We start from the raw sequence: 25,244 nt of genomic DNA, 5'->3' as shown, positions 1-25,244 counted from the left end.
CGGGTTTTTAGATTATATAGTTTACCATTTTTAGTTCACCATTTTATCCCGAAGTGGACATTTTTATGGTAAAAAGACCTTCGCGTAATTACCGAAAATCTCCCTCGCGGAAATCGCCACCTTAACAGTTAGTTGTTTTTGACAATCCTTGTTGTTGTGTCGAGGAAAACTGACAGATCACACTCTGAAAAGGCAACCAAGCTCGTTATATGATTGGCTATCTGAAAAGGCATCCCAGCTCGTTATGTAATTGGCTATCTGATAAGGTTGTCTTTTATATGTGTTATTTGCGTCATATAATTTAAAAACGCCATTTGCAAGGTCTGTCTCAAAAAGGGCGCAATGTAAATGCTTTATTAAAGCCAATCCCAATCAAATAATGAGGATACCTACGATAGAAATGTTACAGTGATTTGAGGAACGATATCCGAACCAATTGCATTTTTCCATGAATCATACATTTTTCGCATATTTTTTTCAAAATGTATAACCTGTTCGACAAAATGCGCATCTGCATTAAGACCTATGGATAGTCATGATGCATTCCAACTTCTCATTCTCACTCAAGATTCTTAAAGTAATTTATACGTATGAAAAAAATATCACTTAATTCAACAAGGGATAAATTTACAAACTTGATAAATCAAGTTTAGTGTGCTGCATGATTTTGTTAACGAACGAACTCGTATCTCCGAGCAGTGACGGATCCTGAGAACTATCTAGGGATTTCCAGAATCGCTCGGAATGAAAGATGCTGATGAAAACGTATAAGACATATGTCATGTATATTTGTCGAGAACAGTATTCCGTGCTCTGTTAGTCTATTACGTAATAAAACTAGCTTTCCGATTTATGTATGAACCCATGCACGTGTTTATACGTTGCTGGGAGCTGACATAAAATTAAAAATATTATTGCGATCGAACAAGATATTATTGCGTTCGAACGAAGTTTAAGCAACATTACGTGTACGTGTACGGGTACGCGTAGACGGGTAATCCCCGGAATTTAGCGTGTATGACGTCATCATTTTATGTTGCATCGTATCTACTACTCGTAGCCGTAACTTGAAGCGCGGTGATTATTTCGTTTCGCTCCCACCCACCGTATGTTTACGCCACTCTCGGAGCATTCACCTGTACTCGAGGTGTTGCTGTGTCAACGTGATATTATTTACATTTTCACTGCAGTACCACTATGCAACCTTACCAAGCGCAGTTTGTATTCATAGTCTATGAACTCAAGCGCTTATTATGACATCATTGTCATTGTGACGTCACAATTGTCGTGCCAGCGATTACGGAAAACGGCTGTTCAAATGGCTGTTCCATCTATGATGATAACGAATGATTAATTCATTATAGATGCAAAATTCCTTGGGGTATATTCATAAAATTGTAATCAAAAGTAAATATAAGTATTGAACGTCTTTCAGTTGGAATTCAAATGGCTATGAATGCCAACTGAAAGACGTTCAATACTTAAATGACTCAATAAGAGTAGTCACGTGATCAAATGGTACCGTACACGTCAAATTTCAGGCCCACTTCAGGTAACAAGAGGTCCAATGGGCTTGTATCGCTCACATGTTCCAACTATTGGGCCCTGTCCCTCAGGCACCTGGGGATACAGACCCATCATTTATACAATAATAATTAATTTTCTCTTTGTTTCTGGCTTTCAGATTGGCCTATTCATTTTTTTCATTCCACGATGAAAAAAAATATATCCGAAAATGGCGCGGAAACCCGACGTTATCGTGACGTCATAATAGAAACATTGACGTTGTGTATTGATTTGGAAAAAATAATCCATTGGAAAAAATCAATGGAATCGTACGTGTAAACGTATTTAATTTTATAAAGTAGCCTGAAAAATTAATTATAAGCATTGAAGTCACTATTTTTTTTGCACAGTTTGCAAACAAAATTTCTTTCATACCCCGATGAAATTAAACAAAAGTGACTTCAATGCTTAAATGAATAATAAAGAATCATCGTATCAAGTTAGACCAAAATAACAATATGGGAATAACTAAACTATTCAAGAATAGAAACACGTGTTTAAAGTGGAACGGCGCTGCAATATTTCAATTGTGAACTTCAAATGTGGCAATTTAATACCCTTCAGATACATGTTCAATAAGCGGGTATAATGAATGATGTTTACATTTTTTAAACATTAAGACATTGTATCAGTATAATTGGACATATTTGCGACAGATTCAAATTCATTTTACTTCTCTTTCAACATGAAAATGTATAGTGAAAACATATTTACAATGATATATACAATAATTGTAGTGTTCATATAGCACTGTTTCAGAAATATAAATACATGAAAATGAATTAACATTCATATTAAGGAGGAAAAATTATGGTGTTAATTATTCTTATGGAAGTACACAATTTCTTATGTAACCTTACCAAGCGCAGTTGGCAGTCATATAGACAATGAACTTCAAGCGCTATTGTGACGTCATTATCATTGTGACGTCACAATTGTTGTTCCCACAATCACGGAAGACGGCTGTTCAAATGGTTATTCCATACATGACGATAACAAATGATTAATTCATTATAGGCCTAGATGCAATTTTCGTTGGGATTTCATCATGAAATTGTAACCAAATGTAAATAAAAACATTGAACGTCTTTCAGCTTAAATGTCGTCGAATCTCTATGATACACGTTCACGGTTGATTTAGACGATATGTTTTGATAATATGTCGACATTTCATCAGATTATTAACTCGAATCTTTTTCTTTTTTTTTCTCATCATTCATCCCTCCCAGTGACTAACATACAGTGAAGGTCCAATTTCAACAGATCTCATTGATTGTATTACATGTAGCTGCAATAGTGTAGCTCTAAAGACTTTTGACAGATAATGGTGTTGTTTTAGAGCGAAATGCATAATAGGCCGGGTACTTTATTCGTTCTATGATTTTATATACATCTAATAGTAATGGATTGAACACCAGGGTACTACAAAGTCCTTCCCAACTTATAGTTATTAACATATGCACAAAGGATGTTGCCGTCGTGAAATATTAATACATGTACACGGAAACTAATTACATTACATATTTATTAAATATCGAAAATTCATACAGATATTACAACATCTTCGATACTCAAGGGATTAATTTCACTGTGGTTATAACGTCAGTGATAGTAACCTCTGGAGTATCGAGTATGATATTACAAATACCGCGAGCTGTTTCATTCCTGTGGAACGTGTGGTTTATGTACAGGTATATGTACAAGTACCATAATATACAGTTTACAACATCTGTAAATGGTATATGTCAAAACCAATTTATATTTGTATATGCAAGCACACTCGTGTACGTACATGTTCATTTTGTACATATATACATTTACATACATTAAACATCCCATGAAGAGCCGCGTTGGCCGGGTGGTTTAATTGTCTTGACATATTACCACAAGCCCTCTACCTCTGGGTCGCGAGTTCGAATCCCATGTAGGCCAATTGACAGGTACTGACCGCTGGCGGCGGTTTTTCTCCGGGTTCTCCGGCTTTCTTCCGCCAACAAACCTGGTACGTCCTTACATGACCCTGGCTGTACTAACTAAGTCCAAACCAAAACCCAAACCCATAAAGAGCAGCGATAGAGAGCAACGGTAGGTGCGGAAGCGCAAGGGAAGGCAGATTTGTTTTGATATCTGTTCTTTTTCATAGTTTATTCCATCGCAAGGACATATTTCGTTTATTTATTTCATTACATTTACATAGATACATATAGATTTGTTCTGACAACATACATGAAACATGTACAGGATTTATAATCCTATCAGTATGATAGTCAGCTCTCAGAATTATTTTTTTAACTTCATTGTAATAAAAGAATGCTTTTCCAATGTGAATCAAGTTCATGACGCATCATGTACTGGTTAATTTGTATATTGTATTTGTACCTGTTGATTCAATACTTTGAAACACTATTTAGTACTCCATCAGTATGTTTCTAGTATACTAATTTAATTTTTATTATTCCATCAGTCATTATCATCGATATCGGCATCTTCGGAAACACACGGTCGACCGCATTATAGGCTTGTAATACTGTTCAAAGAACGACAACTCTTGCCAATACATAGAGATTGGCAACTTCGCCATTTTTTAGGATAGGTAAGTGCACCTCTCCATGTCCCTAGGGGCTTTTAGATAATCTCTTAAATAGTTAAATACAGCAGAATAACTTTGATATGTTATAAAAGTTAAGTAATTTTCAGATTGTTTGAGTACGATTTTGGAATGAAAAAATAATATTTTAACTTATATGTTAATAAAACAAAATGCACTTCCGGTTTTGAATGCCTGATTTTCGAAAAACCAGGTAAAATTGCTCATTTTCATACTTTCAAAAATCATATTAAATAACATCAATTGGGAAAACTGATCACATCAAACCATGATATAATGCTTAACCTTTGTGTTGATGCAAAAGTATCATGTTTAAAAGAATACACTTAAAAGTTAGCCAAGGGAAAATGCCTATAAACTGGAGGTCCCTCTGCCTGTCAACATAGACAAAGAAGGAGTTTCCAATCTCTATGTATATATGTTTCTGACGTAACTAAGGACGTAAATGATATATTCCATAGAATAACAATGTACATGTACTACATATGTACAAGATTACATGTAGAAAAGTTCATATGTGTGTTAGGCCTACTAATATTCTTCTTCTTCTTGATTTTACGAGACTCCGTCAAAAATGACGATTACGTCCCGGTGATCTGTAGGGGTGCAATGGTGTGAAGGGATTTGTGATTTTTTTAGTATATAGATAAAAGGTGTGTGCCGAACTAATATAATGCTGAGGGCTTCAAGGGCTACGTTGGAAATGTGTGCCTTGAAGTCCTCGAGTGTAGTGCATTGTACTGCTGCTACAGGGAGGAGATTCCATTATGTTATTGTTTGCGGGGAAAATATTTGTGTGTGTCCTTTGTAGCAGAGATTTGTCTGAAGAAGTGTGGACTGGAGTGTCTGGTTCTGTGGTCTACTGGTATGAGTATGGTCTGGTATTCGACGGCAATTATATTGTGTATCACTTTGTAGAAAAGAATTAATCTTATGTGTAGCCGTCGTGTCTGTAATGTTGGCCAGTTGAGTTGATGTATCATGTTTGTAACTGAACTGGTATCGTGATATTTGTTGTGAACGTATCTTGCTGCTCTGCGTTGTGTTTTTTCTATGTGTTGAATTTGGTGTGTGTTGTGGGGATCCCATATGGAAGAGCAGTATTCCAGTTTGGGTCGGACTAGTGCTTTGTATGCGTGTGCTTTTATATGTGGTGAATTAATTTTTAAGTTGCGCTTTAAAAACCCTAGTGATCTGTTAGCGTTTGCGGTGATACTATTTATGTGCATGTCCCATTTTAGGTTTTCTGTAGTGTTAGTCCTAAATATTTACTTGATTTTACTTGCTCGAGTGTGTAATTGTGGAGTGTGTAGTTGTGATGTATTTTGTTGCGTTTTGGTGTAACACTGGTGATGTTGCATTTATCTTGATGAAATTTCATTAGCCAGTCTGTTTCCCATTGTGCCGCTGCGTCCAAATCTTTGTTGTTTATTGTTTTGTATATAATACTGTCGTCTGCGAATAACCTTAGTGTGCTGTGCAGCATGTATTGATGGAAATCGTTAATGTATATGAGCAACAGATTTGGTCCCAAACATGTTCCTTGAGGGACTTCCGAAGATACTTGTATTTATTTGATTGTTTCCCTCAAGTACTACTGTTTGGGTGCGTTTGAGAGAAAGTCTGTGATCCATTTGTGTGTATTGCCTGTTATGCCGTAGTATTTTAATTTGTTTTTTTAAGAGTATGTTAAGAACAGTTGCCATCTTATGGAACCAGACACGTGCTTTATTGCACGATGATTTATGTAAATGTTTTACATGAAAACATATTTACTCACATATCATATGAGTCAAACGAACGACTATGAACATAATCAAAAACCTATCGTAAGGAATTTCAAATTACATACAGTATGTACATGTAACAGTTACATTTTAGTTTCGTTTTGCCTGTATTTATAATAAGCACTTGACGGATATACAATGTACTGTGTTCGTTTATCGGAATTTAACAAAATCTACATAAATCTCCAAAAATGAAACATATGTCACATATTTCGTCTTAAATGTATATTTGAGTCTATATAATATGTGGAAATTGGCAATGACCCAGTTTCTTTCTGACCTTGTACTTCCTGTCATTAAGTAACTGATACATCTTTGATCTTGTACACATGCCTCACGAGAACAAGGATTCAATTCCATTATGATAAAAATTTCTTGTCTGAATTATAAACTGGTCACAGTGGAATATTATACATGAAATCTTAGCATTAGAAAGTACATATTTCAATCGATATGAAGTGAAGTATTGTGCAATGTACATGTACTTACCTTGCAATTGGTAGGAAGGGAGATAATCATCACAATACAAAACAAACGTTGCAGTGACCCCGATTAAGAACCACGTGGTTGCAATACACAAACTTCGGTCGGTCACGGCGTCGACCCAGTTATCGTATTGGGGGCGGTGATACTAATTACAGCCCGGTACCGCCCGGTACTGCCCGGTACCGCCCGGCACAGCCCGGCACCGCCCGGCAAAGCCCGGTACCGCCCGGGGAATCCATATTGACCGCCCGGGCTTTCATTTTCATTCAAACACCATTAAAAGTATAGTATACAGATAGATAACTAACGTATTAATAATTTAGACCAAAAATAGCATGAAAACATTGAAAAACGAAAGAAGTACGGGTTCGCGAAATTCGCGATCTCGCAACCTAACCTCAGTGAAGAGCCGTAATCTTGTTATTTGTAGATATAAGACCGCCCGGGCTTTAATTTGCATACCAACACCAATGCAAATATAGTTTACATGTAATTACCTAACACATGCATAATTTGGCCAAAGAGTAGTGTGAAAATATTGAAAAAAAGAAAGCGGTATGGCTTCGCTAATTTAGCGATCTCGCAAGCAATCCTGATTGTTGTTATTTGTAGATATAAGACCATTTATTTTCATCCAAACTTCGTTGAAAGTATAGTTTACAGATAGATACATTATATATAGATAATTAGCCTAAATATAGTATGGAAACATTAAAAAACGAAAGAGTAGTGGCTTCGCAAAATTTGTGATCTCGCAATCGAGTCGCAACCTCTTGTTATTTGCAAATATAAGACCGCCCGGGGAACATATATCTACCGCCCGGGCATTTACTTGCACTCAAATACCATTAAAAGTTTAGTTAACAGCTAAATAGTTAACATATTAACATTTTGCCAACAAATGGTGTGAAAATATTGAAAAATGAGAGAGTTACGGCTTTGCAAAATTCACGATCTCGCAACCGAGTCGTAATCTTGTTATTTGCAAACATAGGACCGCCCGGGGAACATATATCTACCACCCGGGCATTTACTTGCACTCAAATACCATTAAAAGTGTAGTTAACAGCTAAATAGTTAACATATTAACATTTTGCCAACAAATGGTGTGAAAATATTGAAAAATGAGAGAGTTACGGCTTTGCAAAATTCACGATCTCGCAATCGAGTCGTAATCTTGTTATTTGCAAACATAGGACCGCCCGGGGAACATATATCTACCACCCGGGCATTTACTTGCACTCAAATACCATTAAAAGTGTAGTTAACAGCTAAATAGTTAACATATTAACATTTTGCCAACAAATGGTGTGAAAATATTGAAAAATGAGAGAGTTACGGCTTTGCAAAATTCACGATCTCGCAACCGAGTCGTAATCTTGTTATTTGCAAACATAGGACCGCCCGGGGAACATATTTCTACCGCCCAGTCATTTACTTGCACTCAAATACCAGTACAAATGTAGTTAACATCAAAATACTTAACATATTAACATTTTGCCCAAAAATGATGTGAAAATATTGAAAAATGAGAGAGTTACGGCTTTGCAAAGTTCACGATCTCGCAACCGAGTCGTAATCTTGTTATTTGCAAATATAAGACCGCCCGGGGAACACATATCTACCGCCCGGGCATTTACTTACACTCAAATACCATTTAAAATGTAGTTAACAGCTAAATACTTATCATATTAACATTTTGCCAAAAAGTGGTGTGAAAATATTGAAAAATGAGAGAGTTACGGCTTTGCAAAGTTCACGATCTCGCAACCGAGTCGTAATCTTGTTATTTGCAAATATAAGACCGCCCGGGGAACATATATCTACCGCCCGGGCATTTATTTGCAATCAAATACCATTAAAAGTGTAGTTAACAGCTAAATAGTTAACATATTAACATTTTGCCAACAAATGGTGTGAAAATATTGAAAAATGAGAGAGTTACGGCTTTGCAAAATTCACGATCTCGCAACCGAGTCGTAATCTTGTTATTTGCAAACATATAGGACCGCCCGGGGAACATATTTCTTTTTTCTCACTACTTATGAATTCTGTTAATATTAAAACATTAAGAAATTTATGTAAATTTATCAAGGTTATTTTCCAAAAGAATTTATGATTTGTACATATTTTCTACTTGTCAAATTTTTGAAATTGATATTTATATATTATGTTTCTCTATACAATGTATTTGTCAAAGAGAACTAATAAAGAAACTTGAAACTTGATAGGTTTACCAATATCTGAACAATTGTCTCGGTTGTAACTTCCTTTACATAGGTAGTACACTCTCTGTCCGAGAATTGACATTTACTAGCTCATATATATCAGTTGCACGGAAATAACACATGACCGGGCGGTAGGCAAATAACAATTATAATTCAATTAATTTTTTCAATTTCAGACAGGTTTTTTTTCAGCTTTAGTTTCTTTTAAATTGAAATTACAAATTCTCTCCGTAAACTACGATTTACTAACTCCTGAAATAAAACGGGAAATGTTACCTATATTATATAATTGATCGCTAGTGTATTTGGACGGCAGCAAAATAACAATTATAATTAGATTGAAAATTAAGACATTTATAATTCAATAGTTTTTTTAATATCTGAACAATTATTTCGGTTTTAACTTCCTTTACATAGGTAGTACACTCTCTGTCTGAGAATTGACATTTACTAGCTCATATATATCAGTTGCACGGAAATAACACATGACCGGGCGGTAGGCAAATAACAATTATAACTCAATTAATTGCTTCAATTTCGGACGTTTAAAAATCAATAGTTTTACTAATATCTGAACATTGATTTCGGTTTTAACTTCTTTTACATAGGTAGTACACTCTCTGTCCGAGAAATGACATTTACTAGCTCATATATATCAGTTGCATGGAAATAACACATGACCGGGCGGTAGCCAAATAACAAATATAATTAGATCGAAAATTAAGACATTTATAAATCAATATTTTTACTAATATCTGAACAATTGTCTCGGTTTTAACTTCCTTTACATAGGTAGTACACTCTCTGTCCGAGAATTGACATTTACAAGATCATATATATCAGTTGCACGGAAATAACATATGACCGGGCGGTAGGCAAATAACAATTATAACTCAATTAATTGCTTCAATTTCGGACGTTTAAAAATCAATAGTTTTACTAATATCTGAACATTGATTTCGGTTTTAACTTCTTTTACATAGGTAGTACACTCTCTGTCCGAGAAATGACATTTACTAGCTCATATATATCAGTTGCATGGAAATAACACATGACCGGGCGGTAGCCAAATAACAAATATAATTAGATCGATATTTAAGACTCTTAAATTCAATAGTTTTACTAATATCTGAACAATTGTCTCGATTTTCACTTCCTTTACATAGGTAGTACACTCTCTGTCCGAGAAATGACATTTACTAGCTCATATATATCAGTTGCACGGAAATAACATATGACCGGGCGGTAGCCAAATAACAATTATAATTCAATTAATTGCTTCAATTTCAGAAAGTTTCTTTCAAGTTTAGATTGTTTTACATTTAAATTACACATTCTGTCCGTAAACTACGATTTACTGACTCCCGAAATAAAACGGGAAATATTACCTATATCATATAATTTATCGCTACTGTATTTGGACGGCAGCCAAATAACAAATATAATTAGATCGAAAATTAAGACATTCATAAATCAATATTTTTACTAATATCTGAACAATTGTCTCGATTATCACTTCCTTTACATAGGTAGTACACTCTCTGTCCGAGAATTGACATCTACTAGCTCATATATATCAGTTGCACGGAAATAACATATGACCGGGCGGTAGGCAAATAACAATTATAACTCAATTAATTTCTTCAATTTCAGACAGGTTTTTTCCAGCTTTAGTTTCTTTTAAATTGAAATTACAAAATTCTCTCCGAAAACTACGATTTACTTACTCCTGAAATAAAACGGGAAATATTACCTATATTATATAATTTATCGCTACTGTATTTGGACGGCAGCCAAATAACAATTATAATTAGATTGAAAATTAAGACATTTACAATTCAATAGTTTTTTTAATATCTGAACAATTGTCTCGGTTTTAACTTCCTTTACAAAGGTAGTACACTCTCTGTCCGAGAATTGACAGTTACTAGCTCATATATATCAGTTGCACGGAAATAACACATGACCGGGCGGTAGCCAAATAACAATTATAATTAGATTGAAAATTAAGACATTTATAAATCAATAGTTTTACTAATATCTGAACAATGGTCTCGATTTTCACTTCCTTTACATAGGTAGTACACTCTCTGTCCGAGAATTGACATTTACAAGCTCATATATATCAGTTGCACGGAAATAACACATGACCGGGCGGTAGCCAAATAACAATTATAATTCAATTAATTTCATCAATTTCAGAAAGGTTCTTTCAAGTTTAGATTGTTTTACATTTAAATTACACATTCTGTCCGTAAACTACGATTTACTGACTCCCGAAATAAAACGGGAAATATTACCTATATCATATAATTTATCGCTACTGTATTTGGACGGCAGCCAAATTACAATTATAATTAGATTGAAAATTAAGACATTTATAATGCAATAGTTTTTTTAATATCTGAACAATTGTCTCGGTTTTAACTTCCTTTACATAGGTAGTACACTCTCTGTCCGAGAATTGACATTTACAAGATCATATATATCAGTTGCACGTAAATAACATATGACCGGGCGGTAGCCAAATAACAATTATAATTCAATTAATTTCATCAATTTCAGAAAGGTTCTTTCAAGTTTAGATTGTTTTACATTTAAATTACACATTCTGTCCGTAAACTACGATTTACTGACTCCCGAAATAAAACGGGAAATATTACCTATATCATATAATTTATCGCTACTGTATTTGGACGGCAGCCAAATAACAAATATAATTAGATCGATATTTAAGACACTTCAATTCGATAGTTTTACTAATATCTGAACAATTGTCTCGGTTTTAACTTCCTTTACAAAGGTAGTACACTCTCTGTCCGAGAATTGACAGTTACTAGCTCATATATATATGTTGCACGGAAATAACACATGACCGGGCGGTAGCCAAATAACAATTATAATTAGATCGAAAATTAAGACATTTATAAATCAACAGTTTTACTAATATCTGAACAATTGTCTCGATTTTCACTTCCTTTACATAGGTAATACACTCTCTGTCCGAAAAATGACATTTACTAGCTCATATATATCAGTTGCACGGAAATAACACGTGACCGGGCGGTATGCAAATAACAATTACAATTTAATTAATTTAATCAATTTCACAGAGTTTTTTTTTCCAGATTTATTTTCTTTTACATTTAAATTACACATTTTCTCCGTAAACTACAATTTACTAACTCCTGAAATAGACCGGGCGGTGTTACCTATATTGTATACAATCAAAATTATTTTTATTCAAGACGCTGTAATTCAATGAATTTTACAAATATCTTTGGGTTTTTTCATGTATTTAATAATTTTAATATTATCAACATCAGACTGATTTTTTTTAGTTCCGTTTACATATAAAATACGCATTCTGTCCGTAAGATATGCATGCATTTTCCAAAATTCATGGTACATGTAAATGGATAACTAAAATCATATACTATAAGTAATAGGACAAGTAGTTACCGTAATATAAAATTTCAAAGAATACATGTTTCAAATACATATATACATGCATAATACAAAAATCATATAGTTCAAATTGAGTGGAAAGATACAAGAACAATGACAAAACCGACGAAATTTTCTATATTATATTGATATATTATTACAGAAGAAAATTTTTATATAAAATAAAAAAAATATTCTGAAAGAAAGCGCAGACCCTAATAAATAGCATTGATTTGAGGATACCAATTTCAATTTCAATTTAAAAAAAAAAATAATTGATATAATAAGTCTGACTAAATAAGCGCGCTTTCAAATGAGCTTGGACTTGCTTGCATATTGTACATTTTATCAAATATTCTATAAAGCCCTATTGTAGCTACCAGGGGTACAATTTCTGACCGTTTGATTGACATTCGTTGGAGACTAAAAGGATATTTTTGGTATATAATTATATAACATACCTGGACATCCTCGTGTATTCACAAAATGAATCTTGTACAGGCAATGACAGTAAACCGTCTTGTGAAGAATGATGAGAATGATGATGTCAATGTTGATGCTCAAATAGCTGGTGAATATGAGATTCTGGTGATAACAGGAAATAGGATTCCAGGAAATATAACGTTTCTTCAACCACTAAGACAATGACGAGAAATCTTCTGATGTAGAATGATGCAATCACTCGTGATGCTCTATAGTTGATGAAAATGCTATAGGTAAAAAAGTCTTTCTACGAATTTGTAGTATTGATTGAAATGCCCTTTGTCCGTTTCCGATTGGTTTTCAATTGAAACGCGCAAGTCAGACATATTGGCACCACATCGGACTGACCGACTGGTGACAATAATTGTCATTTCATTATTAATCAGCAACTAACAACTAAAATATCTACTAACTAACATGTCACACAGGACACAAACAACAAGTAAACAATGCATGCCACTATTATCCAATATACGAGCATAAATGTATACACATTTAACACGAACGCAAACATGGCGCTTTAGTTTTAATATAAATCGAATTAAAACACAAAATATGACAATATACATGACAAGTGAAAAATTGCACAAATAATATTTCATTAAGATTACATTAAAATGTAAGACTGTGAAATACCAATGTGAAGTTAGTAAATTGACTCGAGATTTGAGATTTTTATTGGTTGTATTATTTAAACCTAAAAGAACATAGGCGGTATTCTATAATGTATGTAGTTATATATTGAGTTTGTTTTAATATTTTTTTCTGTAATGTCATCAAATAACATATGTTTGCCACTTTGATCTAATAACACCAAAAAGTACCATATAACATATTCAGATATAAGAAAAAAATACATTATATTTTATAAAGAAGGGGCTTTTGTCCAGAGGGGCTTTTATCCTGAGGGGCTTTTGTTCGGAGGGGCTTTTATCCTATACTCATTTTGGGAAATGGGGTATATGAAAATATATTTGTGATAGACATTAGATCAGTTTGTATGGCATGACATGAGGATTAGTATTATAGATGTGATAGTCACCTGAGCTGGAAAAGACCCGTTACTCTAGTATTATAATCATTATCATTATTTATTTGTTTGTATATTTCATATCAAAATACTGATAATCTCTCTTCCCTTCTCTCTCTCTCTCTCTCTTCTCCCCCCTTCTCTTTCTCTCTCTCTCTCTCTAATAACGTTTATCTGCACTGTATAACTTAGGTCATCCATTTGCTTGTATACGTTAAAAAATAACGGGAACGGGCTTAATATAAGTTTTTTAACTAGTGCCCAATCCTTTTTGTATTGTAAAAATTGCAAATAAAATATGTTTAAATAAAAAAAAATTGTTTCCATTCTTTCTTTTGATTTAAAGGTACTAAATCATTATATTTACATACATTTCTTTGGGTTTTTGACTTCCTACAAACGTTCTTATACCTGAAATTACAAAGTTTTCAAAATTACAACATTTTATTTGAACTATTGGCAATGTTTATCAACGTTAAGATATCGCAAAACGCAACCCGAAAGTGTATCTGTCGGCATTGGCTGTTTATAACGGAAAGAGATGAGTGCATTTTTAACTTCGAAATCCATGCATTTTAAACTTTTATTGAAATATAAGATTTTTTGTTCAACAATATTTTTTTAATCAACAAGCACATTTAACAGGTGCAGGTTTTCAATAGTAGAATGATATGTATGAAGAATCAATAATTGTCAAGTTGTATCAGTCGCCGTCTGTATATTGATCACATTGATATATGTCAGTGTCCGAGATACTTTTGTGTCATTGACACATCTGCGACGTGCGGTTACACGGGACTGGCACGTCCATATTATTTTGGCGACGTAGAGTCTGGTGAAATTGTAATTTCATTCGAGGACTTTAGCCAATAAAATCTCCGTAGCTAAAACAGGTATTATAAAACAATCATACCATAATTTAAAAGGTATAGAATTCAAAATCGAAGCATGAAGACTGCTCTAGTACTCGGACACAGCTTTGTCAGAAGACTCAGCGACTGGACCATATCCAATGACTACGCACCCCAAATATGTCATCTACAAATTTATGGAGTCGGCGGAAGAAAGATTAAAGATATCAAGGCTTATGACAGTTCCCTGATCAGACGGATCCAACCCGATGTTGTTTTTTTACAAGTCGGATCCAACGATATATCGCCCACGAGATCTGCAGAAGATATCGCATCAGACCTATACGACCTTGCAGTATATATCAGGAACCTCGGAGTCCGCCACGTGATTATTGGGTCCTTGTTTCCCCGCCTCTACCCCAGAAAGATGACACCAAATCAATACCACAGGAAGAAACAGAAAATAAATTTCCTTCTTAGGTCTTGGAGTGGCAACGGCGTTTACCAACTCTGGCACCATACCTTTATGAAGAAATCGTTGTATGCCACAGATGGGGTCCACCTGAATAGACTGGGAACCAGACGGTTTTGTCACAGTGTGCAGAGAGCCATTAATCGATATCTTTAAAACCCACTCAAACGGCCCTTTTCAGGGCCACCAAATTATCACAAAAAACGTCCATCACGCTCGAAATACGCTTCCCATCTCCCCATATCATATCATCTTCAAGTCTTACAAATATAATACATGTACCCAATAAAGTGTTCACTATATCAAAACAACAAACCCTATCATCCATAATCAATTATATATCTCGAAAATAACATTTTAATGAGTTGCGAGATCGTGAATTTTGCAAAGCCGTAACTCTTTCATTTTTCAATATTTTCACACTAGTTTTTGTCAAAATGTTCATATAATAAGTATTTAGCGGTTAACTACACTTTTAATGGTATTTGAGTGCAAGTAAATGCCCGGGCGGTAGATATATGATCCCCTGGCGGTCTTGTATTTGCAAATAACAAGATTACGAATGGGTTGCGCGATCGTGAATTTTGCAAAGCCGTAACTCTTTCATTTTTCAATATTTTTACACCATTTGTTGGCAAAATGTTAATATGTTAACTATTTACCTGTTAACTACACTTTTATTGGTATTTGAAAGCAAGTAAATGCCCGGGCGGTAAATATATGTTCCCCGGGCGGTCTTATATTTGCAAATAACAAGATTACGAATGGGTTGCGAGATCGTGAATTTTGCAAAGCCGTAACTCTTTCATTTTTCAATATTTTTACACTATTTTTTTGGCAAAATGTTTATATGTTAAGTATTTAGCGGTTAACTACACTTTTAATGGTATTTGAGTGCACGTAAATGCCCGGGCGGTAGATATATGTTCCCCCGGGCGGTCTTACATTTGCAAATAACAAGATTACGAATGGGTTGCGAGATCGTGAATTTTGTAAAGCCGTAACTCTTTCATTTTTCAATATTTTCAAACTATTTTTTTGTCAAAATGTTTATATGTTAAGTATTTAGCGGTTAACTACATTTTTAATGGTATTTGAGTGTAAGTAAATGCCCGGGCGGTAGATATGTGTTCCCCGGGCGGTCTTATATTTGCAAATAACAAGATTACGAACGTGTTGCGAGATCGTGAATTTTGTAAAGCCGTAACTCTTTCATTTTTCAATATTTTCACACTATTTTTTGGCAAAATGTTTATATGTTAAGTATTTAGCGGTTAACTACACTTTTAATGGTATTTGAGTGCAAGTAAATGCCCGGGCGGTAGATATATGTTCCCCGGGCGGTCTTATATTTGCAAATAACAAGATTACAACTCGGTTGCGAGATCGTGAATTTTGCAAAGCCGTAACTCTTTCATTTTTCAATATTTTCACACTATTTTTTGTCAAAATGTTAATATGTTAACTATTTAGCTGTTAACTACACTTTTAATGGTATTTGAGTGTAAGTAAATGCCCGGGCGGTAGATATGTGTTCCCCGGGCGGTCTTATATTTGCAAATAACAAGATTACGAACGTGTTGCGAGATCGTGAATTTTGTAAAGCCGTAACTCTTTCATTTTTCAATATTTTTACACTATTTTTTGGCAAAATGTTTATATGTTAAGTATTTAGCGGTTAACTACACTTTTAATGGTATTTGAGTGCAAGTAAATGTCCGGGCGGTAGATATATGTTCCCCGGGCGGTCTTATATTTGCAAATAACAAGATTACAACTCGGTTGCGAGATCGTGAATTTTGCAAAGCCGTAACTCTTTCATTTTTCAATATTTTCACACTATTTTTTTGTCAAAATGTTTATATGTTAAGTATTTAGCGGTTAACTACATTTTTAATGGTATTTGAGTGTAAGTAAATGCCCGGGCGGTAGATATGTGTTCCCCGGGCGGTCTTATATTTGCAAATAACAAGATTACGAACGTGTTGCGAGATCGTGAATTTTGTAAAGCCGTAACTCTTTCATTTTTCAATATTTTCACACTATTTTTTGGCAAAATGTTTATATGTTAAGTATTTAGCGGTTAACTACACTTTTAATGGTATTTGAGTGCACGTAAATGCCCGGGCGGTAGATATATGTTCCCCGGGCGGTCTTACATTTGCAAATAACAAGATTACGAATGGGTTGCGAGATCGTGAATTTTGTAAAGCCGTAACTCTTTCATTTTTCAATATTTTCAAACTATTTTTTGTCAAAATGTTTATATGTTAAGTATTTAGCGGTTAACTACATTTTTAATGGTATTTGAGTGTAAGTAAATGCCCGGGCGGTAGATATGTGTTCCCCGGGCGGTCTTATATTTGCAAATAACAAGATTACGAACGTGTTGCGAGATCGTGAATTTTGTAAAGCCGTAACTCTTTCATTTTTCAATATTTTCACACTATTTTTTGGCAAAATGTTTATATGTTAAGTATTTAGCGGTTAACTACACTTTTAATGGTATTTGAGTGCAAGTAAATGCCCGGGCGGTAGATATATGTTCCCCGGGCGGTCTTATATTTGCAAATAACAAGATTACAACTCGGTTGCGAGATCGTGAATTTTGCAAAGCCGTAACTCTTTCATTTTTCAATATTTTCACACTATTTTTTGTCAAAATGTTTATATGTTAAGTATTTAGCTGTTAACTACACTTTTAATGGTATTTGAGTGTAAGTAAATGCCCGGGCGGTAGATATGTGTTCCCCGGGCGGTCTTATATTTGCAAATAACAAGATTACGAACGTGTTGCGAGATCGTGAATTTTGTAAAGCCGTAACTCTTTCATTTTTCAATATTTTCACACTATTTTTTGGTAAAATGTTTATATGTTAAGTATTTACCTGTTAACTACACTTTTATTGGTATTTGAATGCAAGTAAATGCCCGGGCGGTAGATATATGTTCCCCGGGCGGTCTTACATTTGCAAATAACAAGATTACGAATGGGTTGCGAGATCGTGAATTTTGTAAAGCCGTAACTCTTTCATTTTTCAATATTTTCAAACTATTTTTTGTCAAAATGTTTATATGTTAAGTATTTACCTATTAACTACACTTTTAATGGTATTTGAGTGTAAGTAAATGCCCGGGCGGTAGATATGTGTTCCCCGGGCGGTCTTATATTTGCAAATAACAAGATTACGAATGGGTTGCGAGATCGTGAATTTGGTAAAGCCGTAACTCTCTCATTTTTCAATATTTTCACACTATTTTTTGTCAAAATGTTTATATGTTAAGTATTTAGCGGTTAACTACATTTTTAATGGTATTTGAGTGCAAGTAAATGCCCGGGCGGTAAATATATGTTCCCCGGGCGGTCTTACATTTGCAAATAACAAGATTACGAATGGGTTGCGAGATCGTGAATTTTGTAAAGCCGTAACTCTTTCATTTTTTCAATATTTTTACACTATTTTTTGTCAAAATGTTTATATGTTAAGTATTTAGCGGTTAACTACATTTTTAATGGTATTTGAGTGCAAGTAAATGCCCGGGCGGTAAATATATGTTCCCCGGGCGGTCTTATATTTGCAAATAACAAGATTACGAATGGGTTGCGAGATCGTGAATTTTGTAAAGCCGTGACTCTTTCGTTAATGAATATTTTCATGCTATTTTTTAGATTAAGTATTTATTCGTTATGTATCTATCTGTAGACTATACTTTCATCGGCGTTTGAATGAAAATAAAAGCACACCGGATTTATACCTACAAATAACAAGATTACGCGCGCGGTTCGGTAGCGAGATCGCTAATTTAACGAAGCCGTACCGATTTCTTTTTTTTTCTATAATTTCACACCTTTTTTTCGACAAAATTATCTATATGCTATGTATCTATATGTAAACTATACTTTTAATGGTATTTGAGTGCAAGTAAATGCCCGGGCGGTAGATATATGTTCCCCGGGCGGTCTTATATTTGCAAATAACAAGATTGCGACTCGATTGCGAGATCGTGAATTTTGCAAAGCCGTAACTCTCTCATTTTTCAATATTTTCACACCATTTGTTGGCAAAATGTTAATATGTTAACTATTTAGCTGTTAACTACACTTTTAATGGTATTTGAGTGCAAGTAAATGCCCGGGTGGTAGATATATGTTCCCCGGGCGGTCCTATGTTTGCAAATAACAAGATTACGACTCGGTTGCGAGATCGTGAATTTTGCAATGCCGTAACTCTCTCATTTTTCAATATTTTCACACCATTTGTTGGCAAAATGTTAATATGTTAACTATTTAGCTGTTAACTACACTTTTAATGGTATTTGAGTGCAAGTAAATGCCCGGGCGGTAGATATATGTTCCCCGGGCGGTCTTATATTTGCAAATAACAAGAGGTTGCGACTCGATTGCGAGATCACAAATTTTGCGAAGCCACTACTCTTTCGTTTTTTAATGTTTCCATACTATATTTAGGCTAATTATCTATATATAATGTATATATCTGTAAACTATACTTTCAACGAAGTTTGGATGAAAATAAATGGTCTTATATCTACAAATAACAACAATCAGGATTGCTTGCGAGATCGCTAAATTAGCGAAGCCATACCGCTTTCTTTTTTCAATATTTTCACACTACTCTTTGGCCAAATTATGCATGTGTTAGGTAATTACATGTAAACTATATTTGCATTGGTGTTGGTATGCAAATTAAAGCCCGGGCGGTCTTATATCTACAAATAACAAGATTACGGCTCTTCACTGAGGTTAGGTTGCGAGATCGCGAATTTCGCGAACCCGTACTTCTTTCGTTTTTCAATGTTTTCATGCTATTTTTGGTCTAAATTATTAATACGTTAGTTATCTATCTGTATACTATACTTTTAATGGTGTTTGAATGAAAATGAAAGCCCGGGCGGTCAATATGGATTCCCCGGGCGGTACCGGGCTTTGCCGGGCGGTGCCGGGCTGTGCCGGGCGGTACCGGGCAGTACCGGGCGGTACCGGGCTGTAATTAGTACGTTCCTATTGGGGGAAATAAATTTCAAGCTTGGCAAAATGGCATTAAGATTTTACCTCCGAGTTTTGGAAAAGTTTCCAATGGCAACGATGTCAGTGACTACAGGTTTGTTATAAATTTTATTTTAATGATGCATGCTTGAGCAGCCATTAATTTGCTAATAAGGTATTGATTCACAAACGTCAGTTCTGAATACGTACATGTGTAACTCGAATTTACAGAGTTCAATCTACGATTATTATTCGTGGGTCCTTTTCAATAGTTTTTGTGAAAACCATGGGTCCCACAGTGTTATAGATACCCATTCCCAGAAATTTCATGGGTCCTTTTAAAATTCTGTGAGTACAGGACTCGGGATGCGCACGTAGATTTATCACTGAATTTATGTTGATCTTAACGATGGAGAGCCATCTCATCACACATGTCATTTGTATAGTAGACTTTCTATCAGTTTATATACAACGTCAGTTGATTGCACATGTATGTTTATGCAATATGCATGTACCACAGGCTGAGTTCAGACATTTTGTCAATATTATAATATAGCAGAAATATATTTAATATCTGTTTTTATATAGTATATAATGGATATTTATGTAACAGGATAGGAGAAAATGTAGCGGCCAGACCAGGACTTGAACCCAGGCCCTCCGAACACTAGCCAAATGCTCTACCACTTGTTAAATGGTGTTGGGAATCGGTTGCATTTTCATGATTGATCATCACTTCCAATATCGCTACTAGTCAGGGTTTTTTTTTTTTTGTTATTTTTGTCTTATTACTCACCTTATCATGAGCAAATGTCATGGTGTTGCGTCCGTCATCCATTTGTCTGTTGTCCTTCCGTCATCTGCCCGTCAACATTTCCTTTAAATAACTACATACAGTTCTACATGGATTATAATCAGATTTGGCCAGAAATATCCCGGGGGGAAGGGGAACAAAGTTTGTATAAATGTTTTGGCTCTGTGTAACACCAGACTTGTTTTGATTGGACAGGAACCCTAATGGCCGCCGGGGATGGTGTAGCCCAATTGGCTGTGGAGAAAAAACAAGAGCCATATGATTTCAAAAGAACCGGACGTTTCCTTGGATTTGGGCTTTTTATTGGTGTAAGACAATTAAATGTGTATTTTTTAAGTTGATTAATGATAATTTAAAAAAAAAAAAATTATAAATGAATAGTTAGGCTATGCAAAACAAATTTGTGTTCCCAATTACCCGACCGACCCCTTAGAATTCTAACTGGTGCTTGTCAAGCAAACAAAAGTTACTTATTTGTTATATCAACATTTTATGTACAGATTCTAGCATTACCAATAGTAATCAAGGTCAGTCTTGATTTCAAGTCAGAGAAAAAGAAAGGACCTTCCTACCGCTCTTCGCTTTAAGGGGTCTTACTGACACACAATATGATTTGATTTGGCCTTATGAAATGTAAGTGACAGTTAATGTGTATGTTAAGTTCCTATGTTCACTCAACGATTTTTATTTTCATTATTTGTACCCTTTACTGTATAATTTGAAAAAACTTTCTTTTTTTTTTGTAGTAAAACCACGATTATAAAAACAAATAGATTTGTTTCTATCTTTTTCCATCTGCTAGCCTTACCACGAATATTTCTATCCATGAAATCTTATCAAATCAAAGCTCCACACCAAAAAGAAAGTCTACAGTATCTTATACAGTTTATGTGTATTTTCATGTGCTTTATTATTGAATAAAATTATATTTAAGAAATAATTTATTTTCCTCTGCAGGGGCCAATGTTTAGACTTTGGTACTTAGGATTAGACAAGGCTTTTAAGGGAACCACTTTAGGACCACTCAAGATGCTAGCCTGTGACCAGGTAAATCAGCTGAAATAAGTGATATATAATTTAAACTAGAGAGTTATCTCCCTTTTCAGCTCATGACTTTGTCTCTGATATATGTTGCCCTTTGTACCATCTACAAGTTTTGCATCTCTATTTATTACTTCATCATTTAACTCATTCCGCCCTGAAAAATTCATAATGGACCGCTCACTTATGATCTCTACACCTCAGGACTATCTCTTAGTAAAACTGGAAGCAATATAAAAGGTAATTTAGTCCTTTGATGTACAGCAAAAGAGCTGAATAATGTGGTTGACTGTAGTTGGGCATCTCTCTCTCTTTCTCGAGTCTTCAAAGGATAAATTTGCTGGCCTGTGATTTGTTCAGATTTTTTCCATGGAGCTGCCTTCAGTTTTACTATGAGATAGTCCAGGGATTTAGAGATCTTAGTGATCGGAACTCATGGATTTTCAAGGATGGGTGCAATCAAAAGTTGTTTATGACACTGCTGTCTTGTACAAATCGATCCTAAATGTGGTTTGGTATTCAGTTAATCAATAATTTCTGTACTTTTTGAATTGGGAGAAAACAACATTTCATCTTTCTTGAAACATGTGTCATTTTTAGAGAGTTTTTGTTTATTTTGGAAAACTGGGAAAATACCAAATGTACCTAAAAATCACTGGAATTTATTACATGGTACATTTGTATTTCGTAATTAAATTAGAATTTATGATACTGTATTTCGTAATTGTATTGAAGTTTATACTACTGTATTTCATAATTGAAATGACAGTTCACACGTATCAATTTCTAGCTGCTTTGGGCACCATCCTTCCTGACATTTTTCCTCGGGACGATGGGAGCTTTGCGTGGAGACTCTACACAGCAGATTAAAGAGAAGATTTCAAACGTAAGTCAGTCAGCATAAACGTATTTTACTAAAATCAAGAGAGAGTATGACATTACCAGTCAAGGGTGGAAACCGTTAAGAGCAATAGTGTGATACTATACTGATACCGAGGATACCAATACTGATACTTTTCAAGAAATTCAAACTTTTGGAGAAAAAAAAATCAAATACCAACCTTAATTACAGATGATATACTCTGTCTTTGATGTTACATTGTTATCTCCCTTGTGGTTAGGTATCAATTGTGACATCCTTATTTTTCAGTGAAATAACTGAAATTCATGCAGTTGTCTCTAAAAAGTATGATGTTACACCTATCTTCAAGGGCAGATAACTCTGCAATATGCAAAACGAGAATGTTACAAGCAAATATTTACATTTACCTGTCACTTCTTCTATATAAACTAACCAAGGCAAAGTTAAGGATATGACGGTATAACTGACACCCAAAACGTGACCATTATGACATCACTAATGTTGACGGGGTGACGTCAACTGATCGCCATTGAATTAACTGTTCCATCTAGTGGATTAAATTGTTGTTGATAAACGCTTTTCCTGGCCTAGCTTAATTAAACAATATTAAGAAAGAGACCCTAAAATGAGTTGATAATATAAATATAAGCATTAAACTATCTTCCTATGGCATCTATGGTCTATATAGATACCAGAGCTTTGCAGACAATCGTCTCATAATGCGCACTAAGATTGTCTGCAAAGCTCTGGCATCTTTATAGGCCATAGGAAGATAGTTTAATGCTTAAATAACACACAATTTATAGAATATCATTGGTATGTTTCTCCACACTAGAAATTGTACCTGAGCCTTCTCATGCAAACCTCACGCCCTGCAGGTAGAGCTTTAGAATTGTACCTGCTGCCCCTATTGCATGATCGTAAAAGGCGTCTAAATTTAGGATCTTATCTTTTCTCTTCTTGCTAACTGACTTTATCTTTCCTTATGCATCCCTTGGCACCGCCTCACTTTTGGCCTTGAGTTGAGCGTTTGCCCCTGTGAGGAAGGCTCAGGGTTCTGTCCCCTGGCCGAGACACACCAAAGTCTATAAAAGTGGTAGTTTCTGCTCCTGCTTAGCGCTCAGCATACAGGGAGTGGGACGACTGGTTTGCCTGTTGTCAGTATAATGTGACCGGGTGGGGTGTGTTGCTTGGTGTCTTCAGCAGCATGCTTCAGTGATACAGCACTATAAAAAGGGCAACATTTCCACTATACAAGAAGACACAACATGAATAAACCCCAGTCTCCCAAAACACGCACCATGCAGAACATACACGCATCACACTGCATACATGGGAGGCTGTCCTTACATGACCCTGGCTGTTAATAGGACGTTAAAATAATCAAACAAACAAAGCAAACCTCACAAGATTGAATAGAAATTAAAATATTGAAATTCAATGTTTCACTTTTACTATTTCCTCTTTCCTTTCTCATACAAGGTCGCACCATTACAAAATTAGTCATATGATGTTAACTTAATACAATATACAGTTAAATATGGTTGTAATGAACCTCTGGGGACCAAAGAAATCCCTTCATTATAAATATAGTCAGGGATCAATCTAGCTCTGATTTATTACCGTTTATGGGTAAATTTCCCCTCAAGGAATGAATTCCCCTCAAGCCTAAAATTCCCCTGAAGATTTAAAAATTCCCCGTTTGAAGCTAAAAAATTACCGTTTTTGTAACACAATTTCCCCTGTTACTTATTTTTCATTACTTTTTTATACCTTTGTTCGCAAATTTCTTCATATTTATCATACAGCTACTGGATATTTTATGATAAACTCAAATATTTTCATTATTGAGTCTAAAATTTTGCTTTAATAAATCTAAAAATAAATTAGTTGTTTTACAGTACTTTTTCGTCAAAATGAGTATATATAATTTTGGACATTAAAAAGAAGATTCAAATTCCCCTATATTTCCCAAAACTTTTCCCCTATTTTGAAAAAGGGTAGTTTCCCCCAAAACCTAGATTGATCCCTGATAGTTCGTTATACACACAGTACAGATCTACTGTAGGAACATTAACGTAAATCGCTTCTATATAACCATAGATTTATTAATGTAAACATGTTTTACTGTATAACAAATACAAAAGAATAACTTTGATTTTCGATACAATACTACAGTGTATACATATTTTTTATAACAAAGTTTGGATATTTAGTAATAATGTAGAGGAATTGGACTGAACCAATCATCGAGCCCCAGTCTGGCCGCTACTTTTAATCCTCTCTTGATTACATTAAAATCTACATTTTGATACCTATTTTATGTTACAGGATATATGGCCAGTTTTAGTAACCAACTGGAAGGTAAGTAGTTACATTTCAGACACAGTTTTCTCCCATACATGACAGGGTTATCCTGCGTTTGCTAGGGAAAAAATAGCTCTGTCTTTTACAAGGGGTACGTAGGGAAAAGACAGCTCACACCCACTTGACAATGACATCATCCATACAGGCGGAGATTTTTGTCGAGGATGCCATTAATTGTCAACTTTATCAAAATAATT

At 34.7% G+C, this 25,244-nt stretch overlaps 2 protein-coding genes across 3 annotated transcripts in view; one reads left to right on the top strand and one right to left on the bottom strand.

Moving 5' to 3' along the window:
• LOC138309206 (adenosine deaminase-like) overlaps positions 1-6,503 on the bottom strand; it is a 33,804-nt gene extending 27,301 nt beyond the window's left edge. The window contains exon 1 of the mRNA XM_069250357.1: positions 6,451-6,503. The gene's annotated coding sequence lies outside the window, so the exon portion shown is untranslated. The remainder of the gene's footprint in view (positions 1-6,450) is intronic.
• Positions 6,504-6,517: 14 nt separating this feature from the next.
• Positions 6,518-25,244, top strand: part of LOC138309205 (uncharacterized) — a 40,575-nt gene continuing 21,848 nt past the window's right edge. For both annotated transcript variants that reach the window (XM_069250356.1, XM_069250355.1), the window contains exons 1-6: positions 6,518-6,584; positions 19,989-20,078; positions 20,973-21,085; positions 21,735-21,824; positions 22,609-22,704; positions 25,012-25,044. In XM_069250356.1, coding sequence (XP_069106457.1) covers positions 20,012-20,078; positions 20,973-21,085; positions 21,735-21,824; positions 22,609-22,704; positions 25,012-25,044 — 399 coding nt within the window. In that variant the 5' untranslated portion in view covers positions 6,518-6,584; positions 19,989-20,011. The remainder of the gene's footprint in view (positions 6,585-19,988; positions 20,079-20,972; positions 21,086-21,734; positions 21,825-22,608; positions 22,705-25,011; positions 25,045-25,244) is intronic.

This window comes from Argopecten irradians, chromosome 15, assembly GCF_041381155.1.
Source record: "Argopecten irradians isolate NY chromosome 15, Ai_NY, whole genome shotgun sequence".
NCBI classification, from domain to species: Eukaryota; Metazoa; Mollusca; class Bivalvia; order Pectinida; family Pectinidae; genus Argopecten; species Argopecten irradians.
The sequence above is the reverse complement of the archived record's forward strand: the minus strand, read 5'-3'. Positions and strand labels throughout refer to the sequence as shown.